Below are 13588 nucleotides of genomic sequence, written 5' to 3' on the forward strand. Positions count from 1 at the left end.
TATTTAATGCAGATGAGGATGATGTCAGACTTTTCCAAACGTTTAGATGTCACTGTAGTAGTCTACTACAGCGTAATAGTGTTATCTAAGGCCTATCCTGAGCTCTCATAATCAGCTTACCAGGTTGAACACCGTCTCCACAATGTCTCGGTTGGAAACTTCCCCAACTTCCACCAGGCCAGCAAGCACGGCGAATTTCATCTTTATCCCCCTGATAGGCACTCCGGGGTTGAGCGCCATGGCGCCTGATCTCCCGTCCTTTCCATCACCTGGCTGCGCAGAGCCCGCTGTCTCCTCGCTAGCCATTGCTAAAGGAAGGACGGGACAGGTGGTGTTCACAGGTAAGGCACCTGTTCACCTCCAATGGTGGTGACAGCAACCGATGTCGGAGGCAAAGGGCTCTATATCCCCTTCAGCTGAGTTGTTGACAGTCTACAGGCACACAAACCAAATGTTTTCCTCCCCATCCAAAACTGTTTAGCGAAAGTGGGGGGAAAAGGCGCAAGGATAATTTGTTAGTCGTTGACACTGCGGGACTAGATCATGTCACCGCTTCACTCCACAGTGAACTAACGTTTTTACTTCTCTCCCCTGGTCCGTAACTGGATCCCAGACGGATGGATTAATGCCGTTAAAAGCCGCAAGGAAGTCTGTTGCAGGAGGGGGCGGGGGGGTAGCAGGTGAAGCAAAGCTCACCCTTTACCTGTTTTGCCGTCTGCTCGGTCAAATGGCAAACGAGGATACGGTGACTTTAATGTCTCCGTACAGTGGTGGAAGTTGCTATTGTCACTGAGTCCAGACACTTGACAGGTAGCGCGCTCGGCAGAAGCAAAAACTCACAACTGGAAAGGAGGTAAGTTCGTCAGTATCTCCGGTAGAAGTCGACAAAGGACAGAAGTGTGCTCGGTCCTCCCCGGCAAACTCCACAGACTTGCTTAAATGTCAACGTTAACCCAGCTGCGCTGCATTCTCTTCCTGATTTGCCCCGGTAGCTTCAGCTCGCCACCGCCATGACAGTAGCCTTGAGTGATTGGCGCATGCGCAGTGGTGAGCTGAGGCTTTTTCAGATCACTGGCAGGTGTGCCGCTCAGGTGGCTTTCTAGCACGACACGCTGGGATTCCGTTAAAATCAACAGTGCTTCCATATTTATTCAGTCACAACAACAACAACATAATGACAGGGATATAAAGGCAGTGGTGGAAAATAACTCTGTGCATGTACTAACTTTACTCGAGTACACTTTTGACATACTTGTACTTTACCTGAGTATTTGCATTTTCTGCCTCTTTTACTTCTACTACACTACATTTCAGATGGAAATATTGTATTACCCCATATATATACTACTATATACTATAACACTTTGAAAAGAGCCATTCTGCATAATGAGTACTTCTGATACTTTAAAGACATTTTGCCGTTAAGTACTTTTACATAAGTAACATTTTGAATGCATTCCTTTGACTTGTAATGTATTATTACATGAGTATTTTTAGACCATGGTATTTATACATAAAGAATCTGTGCATGTCTTACAGACTCAGATTTTACATTCAAAAATAGTATGGGTTACTATAATCTCATGCATTGTTCTAAACTGCATAATTGTATATAAAATCAGATCAGAAAAATTGAAGTGTCAAGGCAGCTGAAGTACAGGAACAGATGCATAGTAGACTATAGACTATAAGCTAAGTAATTAAAAATATTTTAGAATATTTTTTTATTATATTGCACCGTTCTGGACTACGAGGACCTTTGATACTTTAAGTACATTTTGCTGATAACACTGTTGTTCTTTTATTTGAGTATAGTTTTAAATGTAGGACTTGAACTTGTATTGTTGCATTGTATTATGACTTAAAGGATCTGAATATTCTTTTCACCAAAGTTTAGTGATAGTGTCCTCTTTTTTAGGCTGACACAAGTTTAAATGAACAGTCAAACAAACAAGTTAACCTGCTTTCTGCCACTAATCTCAATTAAATGCAGATTGAATATTATAAAAATAATGTCACTGAAGACCTTTTTATAGTGACTTTATAGTATTTTATTTCTTTAATCTCCTTTTGCAACACTGCAATAGGGGAATAAGGCCCTAATTATACCAATTACTGAACAGGGTGGTAGTTTTATTACTTCATTACAAAACCCAGAGGCATGTGAAGAATTTATACAGGGCTACATACTGCATGGCACAACAATAACCCCTTAAACCAAGTAGTAGCCTAGTTTTTTAGATGATTTTTTGGGCTTTTCCACCTTTATTTGACAGGACAGCTAGGTGAGAAAGGGGGGAAGACATGCAGGAAATCGTCACTGGTCGGACTCGAACCTTGGACCTCTGCGTCGAGGCATAAACCTCTATGTAAATGTGCGCCTGCTCTACCCACTGAACCAACCCGGCCACTAGTAGCCTAGTTTTATTTTATTTTTTGTGATCAAATGTTTTTATTTTCTTAAAGAGAGCAAGAAAAACACATCCAGTACACAGACAGTGCATGGGATTAAACTAGTTTTTTAAATACAATTTTCCAAGGATATAATATGAATTTAGAATACAAACTCATTCATTCAGCAGCTGTGGATACAGTAAAAATCACAGAAAATAATCCCAGACTATAACATGTGAAAAAGTATCATACATTATACATCAATACATTACTGTACCATACTATGAGCCCCAGAGGGAAACTTGTTTTTTTAACAAACAACCAACACAGCTTTATGCTATTAAAAAAACATTCATCAACAAAAAACAAGCAGAAAGGGGGGTTGAAATTTAGAATGTAGTTTTTCTGTAGCACAACAGCACATTGACCGATGTGTGCATCCCAGGGCATCGGGAACCAAACATTAAAGCAAAGTGACAGCTCTGCTTTGCTTGCCTTTTTAAATCACTACCATCAGCCCATGCATGTCAGATGTTTACATAATAGCTTAGAAGTCCCAGTTTGTATTCATTTATATTACTGCATGAAGGAAAATCCAACTAAAACACAATCTGTAAAGGTATAATCTGTATTAAACAATTCCATATATTTCTTCTCCTTTCTCTGCTCATACTGGATATAGAGTACGGTACTACATACAGTATTTGCTCTGCAGGATGGTTTAGCGACTATGAGTGTTGTTGCCACAGAGGCAGCTGGCATCACTGTTACTACTGACCTCCTATTAAAGTGTAGCTAAGCCCTCAGGGACCTTGGGAGTCATGGTCGCCAGCAGCACCACCCAAGAGAGGCAAGCCTTGTCTCTGATGTAATGACCTGAAATCAGCAGACTTGTTCACTGCAGCCCAAAGGTAGACCGCCTTAAATAAGGCCTTGAAAAGCTTTTACTGACCTTTGAATTGATTAAATGGACCCGTCCTTATTGGGCACTATATAGAAAACTGTGTTTCCTTTAGGATTTTTTTTTTTAGCAGTGGGTGCAGGTCTGTCCGAACAACATTTTACTGGTGGCAAGCTGCAGTGAAGAATAACAATAATCTCGATGGATATATTAGGGTGTCTCTGCTGCAGTGTCTTCACCTCTGTCTAGCTACACAGTTTAACCTCTCAAATTTACATTTTCTAAATATTCTTGCATGCATTGAGGCACTGCATTTACCAGACTTCTGTTACTTGTTTAGATATGTGAATGTGTTTACTTGTTGTTTACTAATGATCTGATCAACAGTCATTTATCATTCTTAGGACTAATACTCACACTATGACTACTATAAGTGTGCATTTTTATTACATTTTTTATTATATATATATATTTTCTCCTGTCCCTCCTTTGTATTGTCTTTACTGCATAGACTGCTTTAATGCCTTTTGCATCATCTGTGCTTGCTTGTTGGTGCTTGCTTGTTTGTGTGCCACTTGTTTCTATGTCTTCATCCTTTTTGCTTAGGCCTTCTGTCATTATAGATGTCATGTAATTCATAATTAATTTTAATTTGTTAACCATTGTATTTTAGGATGCCTATTGTCAGCTGGCCATGGACTACAGCTGGAAATTAGCCGTAGAGGCTAAAGCTCCTCCTTTTACTGTACATTGAATTAAGGGGGACTGTCAACGACATTATAAACTAATAAACTAAACTAAACTAAACATTTTACCAAGAGACTAAATTCTTCCCTTTGTTACAAAAACAGTGTGGGTGAATAACAAGCTACACACCCACATGACGTATTTACAGACAGGTTCTGCCTGTTCAGAGATCAGGGTGGTGGCTTTTCCTTATAAACCAAGTAATCATAGCACTGTTACTAGTAACTAAAGTACAAATTAAACACAATAGGCTATATGTGGCACTAGTGCACATGATATAGGCCTACTGAAGCAAGGTTTAACAGTGAATTTTCTAAACCTACTAAATTCAGGCTAATTGAAAAAATATAGGCCTATATCTACAGTAATTGTGAAATTTAATCTACTGAATAATGTAATATATTTAAAATGTTTTACATATTCTTATTTTAGGGTCTATGTGGTTTAATTTGTTTTTCAGTTTTTAAAACTTGATGCATGTCTTTAGAGAAAATCAAAACCTGGAGACAAAGGTGATTTTTCTCTTTTACCTGTATTAATTGATTTCCAAACTCAGTTCAATGGCTTATAGCGAGTAGGCTAGTTATCCAATATGAGGGCTCTTTTCTTTCTTTTTAAAAAAAAAAAATATTACTCACTGTATGAAAATATTACTCACTGTATGGAATTACGAGATCAGGATCTCGTAATTACGAGATAAGGTGTCTAAATTTTTTTTTCTATGGTGAATGTAATACGCTTCCGTATTACGCATCCACAAACACAACAAATAAAGTTATTTACTGGTTAAGCTTTTATAGAAACCATTATAAGAATATTACCCTTTTACCAGCAGAGTGCGCCAAAAGAAGCTACGAGCGCTCGCGAGAAAACACAAATCTCACCACCTAGGTCGGTCTCTTTAATTCTCGCGGTATTTCTTCCTTCCTCCTCTTTCACTCCCTGTAGCCAACATGGCAGTCGGCAAGAATAAGAGGCTGACCAAAGGCGGCAAAAAAGGTGCCAAAAAGAAGATGTAAGTAGCAAATTCTCACAGTGTTACACAAAGTAGGCTTTGCCCTTTACACTGGTGTCGCTTTGGTGTAAGAAATGTGAAGGATGAAGCCGATTTTAAGTAGATGCCACAGGGCCAGTGCTAGTCTCGTCACCGGCCTCTATGGCGCTGGATGGAGTTGTAACATGCTGTGTCCCTTTTTACTCTGCGCTTTAGTATTTTGTCATTAATTTGGTTTATGTATATTTCCTCTCAAGGACTTTGCTTAATTCACACGTAGTACGGAGTTATCGCCATTAACGTTATTTGCTAAAGGCGTTAAGTTACTAACGTTACATGTTAGCATGGATTTAGCCAAGCTTAACGATAACGTTAGCTAGCTACCTACCTACCTACCTATCAACATGGCAGCCTAACGCTGCAATTACATTCCTGATCAGAATAATGGTATTGTATATGCAAGTGTCTGAATCGTATGGCTAAGTTGTTTGGGGAATTGCTGACCCTGTTGAATTGATCAAATGGAAGAAAACCCTCAATGGTGCCTGCTAACCCGAGCAGTGTCCTTTACAGTGCGTGCTTAGCCGCGTTGCTAACAGTGAGTCTGCTCTCAAGCTCATTGTAACGTTATAACCGTAATTTCTGCTCAAGTTAGCTCTAAATGTCTTGTCTCTCTCTCTCCTGCAGTGTGGACCCTTTTTCCAAGAAGGACTGGTATGATGTCAAGGCACCAGCCATGTTCAACATCCGCAATCTTGGCAAGACCTTGGTCACCAGGACTCAGGGAACCAGTAAGACTTTATTGTGTAAATTCTAAAGTGTGCAATAATTCCGCTGTCTTCCATACATTAGACGGTCACTGATACAAGCACCATGCTTAAACCATGTCAGTGATAGAATTAGACTAACAGTAACACAAGAGTCAAAGTACAAATCATTGTAAATGTCCCGTTACTAAGGCTCAATTGATTCCAGAGATTTTCATTACATACATGTGCTTGTTTTCTAACTTGTACGTTTTATTCACAACCACTTAGGAATTGCCTCTGATGGTCTTAAGGGACGTGTGTTCGAGGTGAGCCTCGCTGACCTGCAGAACGACGAGGTGGCCTTCCGCAAGTTCAAACTCATCACTGAGGATGTTCAGGGCAAGAACTGCCTCACCAACTTCCACGGCATGGACCTGACCCGCGACAAGATGTGCTCCATGGTCAAGAAATGGCAGGTAATGGGTCACGTTTTTATGAATACTACTGCATGTCCTTCTAAAAATGGCACTGTAGCCATTGACGAGACTAAATGAATATCTGTTTGACCCACATTAGTTCTTAAATTTGAGGTTCAATACCTAGCCATGTTTACAGGTTGATCATTTCCACAATAAATGTGCCTTGAATAAAAATAAAGGCTGACTACACCTACAACATAAGCTGAAACCTAGAAGCAGTGGTAGTGTTTGTTGGGTTGTAACTGGATGGTCAATTGTCTGAATCTTTGAACTACCTGGACTTAGTTTACTTCAGGTGCATGATCAACTACTCCAGTGGTAACGGTAGAAAAGTGGTACCCAAGAACTTCTGAATGCAACTGAAGTGACATCTAGAAAAGGGCCTGGATGGTTTATTTTAAGGTTGCCTAGAGAAAAGCAGGTCACCCTGACAGGGTTTAAGGGGCAATAATATTCTGCTCGCTCTGCATTATCCTATTAGCACGGCTACTCACTAAAGAAATCAATGTCATGCAAAATATTGGTTTAAAATGATTGCGTTCGTAGCAAGAATGTCATAATAAAGTATTCAACAAAGCTGTGTAATAAGTGATTGCAATATACTCATATTACAGTTTTAAAAAAACAACAAAAAAAAACACATTAGGGTTCTAATCCTGAAACATAGCTAGGTGTTTTGGTGGATATTAAACTTTAAAGCAATTGGGTTTGGAAGAACAGCTTAGTTACTGGAATCAATACATAGTTTTGGTTGCAAAACTTTTATTGTGCCCTTAAATATGGAGGGATGGTCATACATTATTTGTCCTGTAGTACCGTCACATTGTGCTTTCTAAAACTCGTTTGATTTACAAGGCGTTAAATAAGTGTCTATACTCAACACCAAGCAGGGCACAACGCTTACTTTTTAAAGTGGTTGCTGCCTTGGCAACAAGGCATCAGTTTTTGGTTGCCGAAGTTGACAATACGCTTGCCATATTTTAAACTGCCTATATTTGGAGCAATTACTTATGTAACTGTACCACACATTTTAATAATGAAACAATGAGAGAATGGCTTGCAGTATAATTTCCCATCCCTCTCAAATAAGGGTGCAACGGATCACAAAACTCATGGTTCGTTGTCACGGACCGGATCAATTTTCGGATCGTCAAAATGGGGCAATTCAAATGATTATTAAACATTAGTAATTATACAGTAATTACAATAACTATTAACAATTACTACTTTCACCAGTACATTGCTGTTAAAAGACAAACGGATGAGAAAAGGTTATTTTACAATAACTTTGAATGCTCCACGAGGTTTACCAGTTTTAACTAAACGCAACCTTTAGTCCCATCTGTTTCTCTGACAACAGCAGTGACCAGTGCTAGTTTGTGTCTTTTAGCTCATAGCTTTAGCAGCAGACGGTTGTATGTTCCGCTGTTGGAATCCTCTACAGTGAAATACAGTCAAACCTTAACACCGTTTAACTGTCAGTATTTTAACCGTGTTTAATCCAGTTACTACTGTAGCTAACGTTACCTGCTGCCAAGTGTAACGTGTTATTAGGGTTTACTAGCGTGACATGCAGCGATGCTTCGGTTTCCTCTAACGTCTGTTTTGGAGCATCAGAGAGCAGCACAGGCATTTAGGTGGCACCGAAATCCGCGTTGCTATTCCATCCGGTAGATACCGGGCACCGGTGCCATATTGGCGCCGGATTTTAACGTGAACAGAAAATTGCGTTCCCTGTATCTTTTCACGGCCTGTGTGTGGTTTTAAACTTTACGGAGACAACCAATTAAATATTGACTTTTTTGAAGTAAGATTTTCCAGTTTTGTAAGTTTTGATTTGTTTCTATATATTAAAAAAACACAATATTAAGCAGGCGGTTGCCAAAGGGGGAACCCAGAGGCCGAGAAATGGTTGCAAATTGACTAAATGTGGTTGCCAAGGGCAACCGTTCCTGTTGAGCCCTGCCAAGTGAACAAAACTGCAGGTAGCTATAGTGGTCGTGAAAATGTACCTTGTTTGAAGAAGAAAATGCAGGCTGAGGGAAGCTGAGCATTGTAAAGGTCTTAGTATACGATATGGTGAATATCCCAAATTGAAAGGCGATAAGTTGAGACTGTTGGGGTAGAATCTCCCCTATGAAGTCTAACAAGGATTGATTTGTTCTTTCCATTCAGACCATGATCGAAGCCCATGTTGATGTGAAGACCACTGATGGCTACCTTCTGCGTCTGTTCTGTGTGGGTTTCACAAAGAAGCGCACCAACCAGATCAGAAAGACCTCCTATGCCCAGCACCAGCAGGTCCGTCAGATCCGCAAGAAGATGATGGAAATCATGACCCGTGAGGTTCAGACCAACGACCTGAAGGAAGTTGTCAACAAGCTGTAAGTCACGTACCGTTTCTCCTGTCTCTGAACATTTAGCACAGTTTTTATTAAAACAAGTCTTGGTCTTTGGTGGCAGTTCTCAAAAATTGCATGTTCAAGATAAGCCTGTCAGTGGTGGCTTAAAAATAAAAATGGCAAACACGTATTACATTTTCAATTGATTTAAAAAACAAACAAAAAAAACAGATACCCTGGAAATAGTCTGTCCTGGTAAATTTTGTTTTCAAACTCAACTGCTGGTAGAAGGCTCCAATGTCAATCTAGCATCTGTTCACACCAGAAGCTTTTTTTTTTTTTTTAAGAAGCCCAGTGGAAATAAGATTTACCAAGATGACGACCGTTAGGTTGACTGGTTTTCATTTGGATTTATTGGTGCAAATAGCTTACTGAAATTGGGTTAATGGGCCTACTATGTGACTGCCTGATACACTGAGAGGGGGGAGAGAGAGAGATATGGCGGCGGAACAAGTTCAGTCGTCCCAGAGCTGTCGAAGCATAATTGAGTCCTGCACGCTACAAAAGTTAACCCTTGAATATTTCAGTTTTGTTTTTACTAGATTGCTATATTCTTTCACTTAAGACTGGACATATGTGTAACGTGGATATATGTAGGTGTTTTTAAAAGAGGCTAGACATATGTTGTGCAGTTATCAGGGATGGGTGTAGCCCTCACCTGTAAGGAACCTCACACTTCATCATGAACCCTGCATTAAAAATGGGTTAAACATAAATGTGTCAATACTAGGCCTAGCTGTAAATTATGTTTTTGAGCTAGTGCTTGTCAAACTCCTGGAGAAAAAAATCTTGGTGGGAACCCTGTTCTCATCTTGTCAACATAGGGACATTTGTTTTTTGTAACATAATAAAAGGCATGTAGTTTTAGTTTCCTGGTATCCAGTTTAATATGCCAGTTTATGTATAGTGGTGTAGAAAATGGTTTGTGAATCATGAATACCCTTTGCATTAATGTGTTGCGTTGTGTTTCAGGATCCCTGACAGCGTTGGTAAGGACATTGAGAAGGCCTGCCAGTCCATCTACCCTCTACACGACGTCTACGTTCGCAAAGTCAAGATGCTGAAGAAGCCCAAGTTTGAGTGTAAGTTATATAGCTAGAACACTGGCTGGGCAGTTTTATATTCCACTACCTGTGGGAACACATTATGACAACGGTTTCGGTCCCAGATGATCGCCTGATTACTACCCATTGAGATCACCTGACGTTCCCATACAAGGAAAAACATACTGTTTTCATTGTGTGGAAGGGAGAAGCAGGTTTGCAATAGTTAAAGACTGGTTTCCAGATTAATTGGGTTAAGTGTAAAATCTTGAATGGGTTTGAGGCGTGATGGATGAAATCATTCCAGCATCATTGCAGTTTTCACTTGAAGCAACCAACTGCTTAAATATGCCACTGTTCTCCTAAGCTTTTAGTTAAAAACTGTTTGTGTTGCAGTGGGCAAACTGATGGAGCTCCACGGTGAGGGCGGTGCCAGCAGTACTGCAAAGGCAACCGGCGATGACACTGGAGCCAAGGTGGAGAGGGCTGATGGATACGAGCCCCCCATCCAGGAGACAGTCTAAACCACCCTGACAGATTTAATAAAAAATGTAAATGACCAACATACACTCCTGTTTTCTTTCTTGTTTTTGTGCATCTATTAATAGAACTAGTACTTTTTGTGCACATGTATAGGAGGTAGACACTAAGAATTTGTACTAGCACTGAAATCAAATCCAATACCCTGCAAAAACACTAAAGCTTGTTTAATTTGGGACTAGTCTCTCAAATTGTATTTGCACTGTATATTTTTGCACCCTTATCAGGCTAGCGTATGTACAATCTATGCCAACTACTGTTTAGAACATTTGGTCAATCCAGGGGGTGCTTCCAAAGATGTAACATTTTTCTGCAAAAATGTAATGTTCGTGAAGCCATGCAATATTCGATAGGGCTTCTGAGTTGGTAATCTTAATCTGGTAGCTATTTATTCCCCTCCCCTGACCTTTTTATTCAAAAGCAAATACAAGAGTCTTCAGGAATTCATTTGTGCAAAATGTAATGGATATACTATAACTTCAGTGAACTGGTAAAATGAGGTGTTGAGACCTTTCACTCACGAAAAGAGGATAAAGAAGCAAATGGGTCTGTGTTCAGTTACAATGGGAACGAGTAATTTCTTTAAACCTCATGTTACGTTATGTGCGCATGCGCAGCTTCATTAATACTAATTCTTCATACTAATTATGGCACCTGGTAATCATTTCACCCAGATCATCTTCAGGAGCACACAGCCCGTTGGTATGTAACTGGTAACTACTCACGCAGTCTAGTAATATTTCAGTCACTTATGTTTGAGCAATGAACGTTTACCTCACTGTTAGTTGGCTGAGAGTAACTTGTAGCTCAAGGTGCGGTTGCTCAGCGATCCGGATGCTGTATAGCATTAGGCTATCATTAGCCGTTTGCGTTGTGCTGATTGTTCGGAGCACTCTGCTGGTTTCTGATGGCGGTGGTTCGGTTCGGTGATCCATGGTGGAGCGCCGCGTTATGTTGTGTTTGTGCGTGTGTTAATCCTTTGTACGAGGCACATGGTGGCATGGGTTCTGTGACAGCGTCCATAGCAACCAGTGACGGCCGAGTCACTGTGCGGATGCTCCTCTGACGGTAGGCATTCTGGGTGATGTAGTCAATGTTATTTTAAGCCAGATTTGCCACATTTTGATGGTGTTGCAGGCTTCTTTGATTACATTATTATATTTGAATAATATGGTTACATGGTATATTTGAATATATTGTCATTATTTGTTTGTTGTATTTCAGGTTTATGACCTGTGGTCATTTCATTTAAAATAAACTTAAGGACAAACACGAGTCATGACATGGTAAGCCTTTTCGGAGGGCTAAATAACGGAAAATCCGAACGAGGGAAATGAGAAACCACTAGGTGGTGCAAATATACAGTTGCTGAAGAATCCAAAACATCAATATCCAGCATTTAATGTCCAGCTTCACTCATGTTTATTTATAATCTTGATACATTATTTGGTAAACACCAGATACACTTACTACTTTGAGTTTAAATACTGCATTCCAGTTAAAGACAAGTCAATTGCTGAAAACCTCATTTTAGTTCTGCTCATCCAACATTGTCCCTTTTTTTTCACATTATTGCAGTACTTTAACATAGTTTTTAGGGACCATGGCCCGTTTCCCTCTCAAGTCACCAAGGAACCATTCATCATCAACAGACTCCAGATCGGTTATAATATCCCCAACCTGAGAAAGAAAAGGGGGTGAGAGGTTATCCGAATAGCTGTGCTTTCTATAGATATTATTGATCTCTGAATTTGTGCCATTTATTCATTTTAAAAACTAATCCTTATACCTGCAGAGAGAGCTCCTCCTCACAGTCAGACGTGAAGTTGTACAGTGCCCTGCCTCTAGCAGCAGGAGCAGCAGCCTGAATCGGCAGCCTGTCACACGACAGCTGGCCTGTTGAAGACATATACTGGGTTAACGAACGCCCCATTTGTCCCCATAGTAGATTAATCCATAATACCATACAATTCCCAGTTCTAGCTACGTAATAGTGGATGTTTGGTGCTTTTCCGCGACCTATGAAATAGTAAACTGACTGACTATCTTGGACAGGCCAAACAAGTAACTTGAGTCACCTTCGGCTTTACTGGTAGTAAAATTGTGATAGGCACTTTTATAGACCAAACAGTTTATTGAGAAAATAATTGGCAGATTAATAGATAATAAAAAAAAAAATTGGTTGCAGCCGAAATGCTAGTGACAATGCTCATCACCGTGAAAGGCTACAGTACAACTTTAAAAGGTTCTCTAAGCGATGTTGGGTGACATCACTTCTTGTTGACGTTTGAAGTATTGTCAACAAAACAGAGGCTCCCTCCCTTCCGTTTTCTAACCCACCAACCCTCACCCCCAAATCCTTCTTGTCGGTTATTGGCTGGAACACTGTTATGTTTCGTGGTGCAGGTTGGACAGTTTGTTATTGTTGCCAATTGTGGAGCCTGGGCTGTCTACAGAGACCGTGTTTTTTTTACAGTGTGTTCAGGGGACAGGCAGCTAGCGAATAGTGAGGAGATGTTTGCTGTATGTGACAAAACGTGTAGCCTAATAGTAGCACCTTTAATATGGGGCCCTTTTTTTCATTAAAATATTTGAAGAATGTGTGACAAAGTAGTTTACCATCGCATTTGTAATGAGCAATTTCACACCTTTTTTTCCTATAAGACACTCTTACTGATGCTCGTCCTAAATATTGCTCATTATTTTCTCCATAATGAGTTCAATGATGGCAACAGATTAGAAGAGATAAATAATTAACTGAAGGGCAGTCGTTTTGTAATATCAACAACAAACCGATGCCGTGAGAACTTCATACCTTTGGTGCTCTCAACAAACGCCCTGGGGAACATGCCCTCTCTGCCGTTGAGCCGGCCGCAGCTCCACTCAGCGTCCAAATGCTGGCTGATCAGGATACAGTCGCCCTGTTGAAATGACAGATCATCGTCTGAATTCCCCGCATAGTCATACTGAGCCACCACCCACTCCACACCGGACTGCGACACCTACAGAGTGAGCAGAACAAGAGACAATGTACAATATTGGGCTGGAAAAAACCTTCATCTCAGATTTTTTTTTGTTCTACAAAACACGTTGGATGTGTTGCTAAACCAACATTATCCTTATTGATGTTTCCATTTTCATAAATATTGTTTACCGGAGCAGGTTTGGCAACTTCAGGGTGTGTACTCGGAGAAGTAGCCATGCCTGTGGGGAAAATGCCATACAGGTGACTCAAAATAAAATGAATATACCATCCAATCAGAGAAGAAAATAAAAATGTGTGTGCACAGTTTGAGGAAGTTACTGATGTATTACTGAAATAATGCAGTGCCTCCTGCA

At 40.2% G+C, this 13588-nt stretch overlaps 3 protein-coding genes across 5 annotated transcripts in view; 1 reads left to right on the plus strand and 2 right to left on the minus strand.

The window, feature by feature from the left end:
* lrba (LPS-responsive vesicle trafficking, beach and anchor containing) overlaps nucleotides 1–1031 on the minus strand; it is a 198456-nt gene extending 197425 nt beyond the window's left edge. For all 3 annotated transcript variants that reach the window (XM_078262819.1, XM_078262827.1, XM_078262811.1), the window contains exon 1: nucleotides 121–1031. In XM_078262819.1, coding sequence (XP_078118945.1) covers nucleotides 121–306 — 186 coding nt within the window. In that variant the 5' untranslated portion in view covers nucleotides 307–1031. The remainder of the gene's footprint in view (nucleotides 1–120) is intronic.
* Nucleotides 1032–4946: 3915 nt separating this feature from the next.
* Nucleotides 4947–10276, plus strand: rps3a (ribosomal protein S3A). The gene is made up of 6 exons (XM_078262848.1): nucleotides 4947–5057; nucleotides 5724–5827; nucleotides 6074–6261; nucleotides 8440–8648; nucleotides 9639–9748; nucleotides 10106–10276. The coding sequence occupies exons 1-6, from the start codon at nucleotides 4996–4998 to the stop codon at nucleotides 10231–10233; spliced, it is 801 nt and encodes a 266-aa protein (XP_078118974.1). The 5' UTR covers nucleotides 4947–4995; the 3' UTR covers nucleotides 10234–10276.
* Nucleotides 10277–11647: 1371 nt separating this feature from the next.
* sh3d19 (SH3 domain containing 19) overlaps nucleotides 11648–13588 on the minus strand; it is a 19633-nt gene continuing 17692 nt past the window's right edge. Inside the window, exons 18-21 of the mRNA XM_078267608.1 lie at nucleotides 13404–13588; nucleotides 13065–13251; nucleotides 12039–12145; nucleotides 11648–11929 (exon numbers count right to left, since the gene is read on the minus strand). The exon at nucleotides 13404–13588 is cut by the window's right edge and continues 22 nt beyond it. Coding sequence (XP_078123734.1) covers nucleotides 11819–11929; nucleotides 12039–12145; nucleotides 13065–13251; nucleotides 13404–13588 — 590 coding nt within the window. The 3' untranslated portion in view covers nucleotides 11648–11818. The remainder of the gene's footprint in view (nucleotides 11930–12038; nucleotides 12146–13064; nucleotides 13252–13403) is intronic.

The sequence above is a fragment of the Sander vitreus genome, chromosome 2, assembly GCF_031162955.1.
Source record: "Sander vitreus isolate 19-12246 chromosome 2, sanVit1, whole genome shotgun sequence".
Classification (NCBI taxonomy): domain Eukaryota; kingdom Metazoa; phylum Chordata; class Actinopteri; order Perciformes; family Percidae; genus Sander; species Sander vitreus.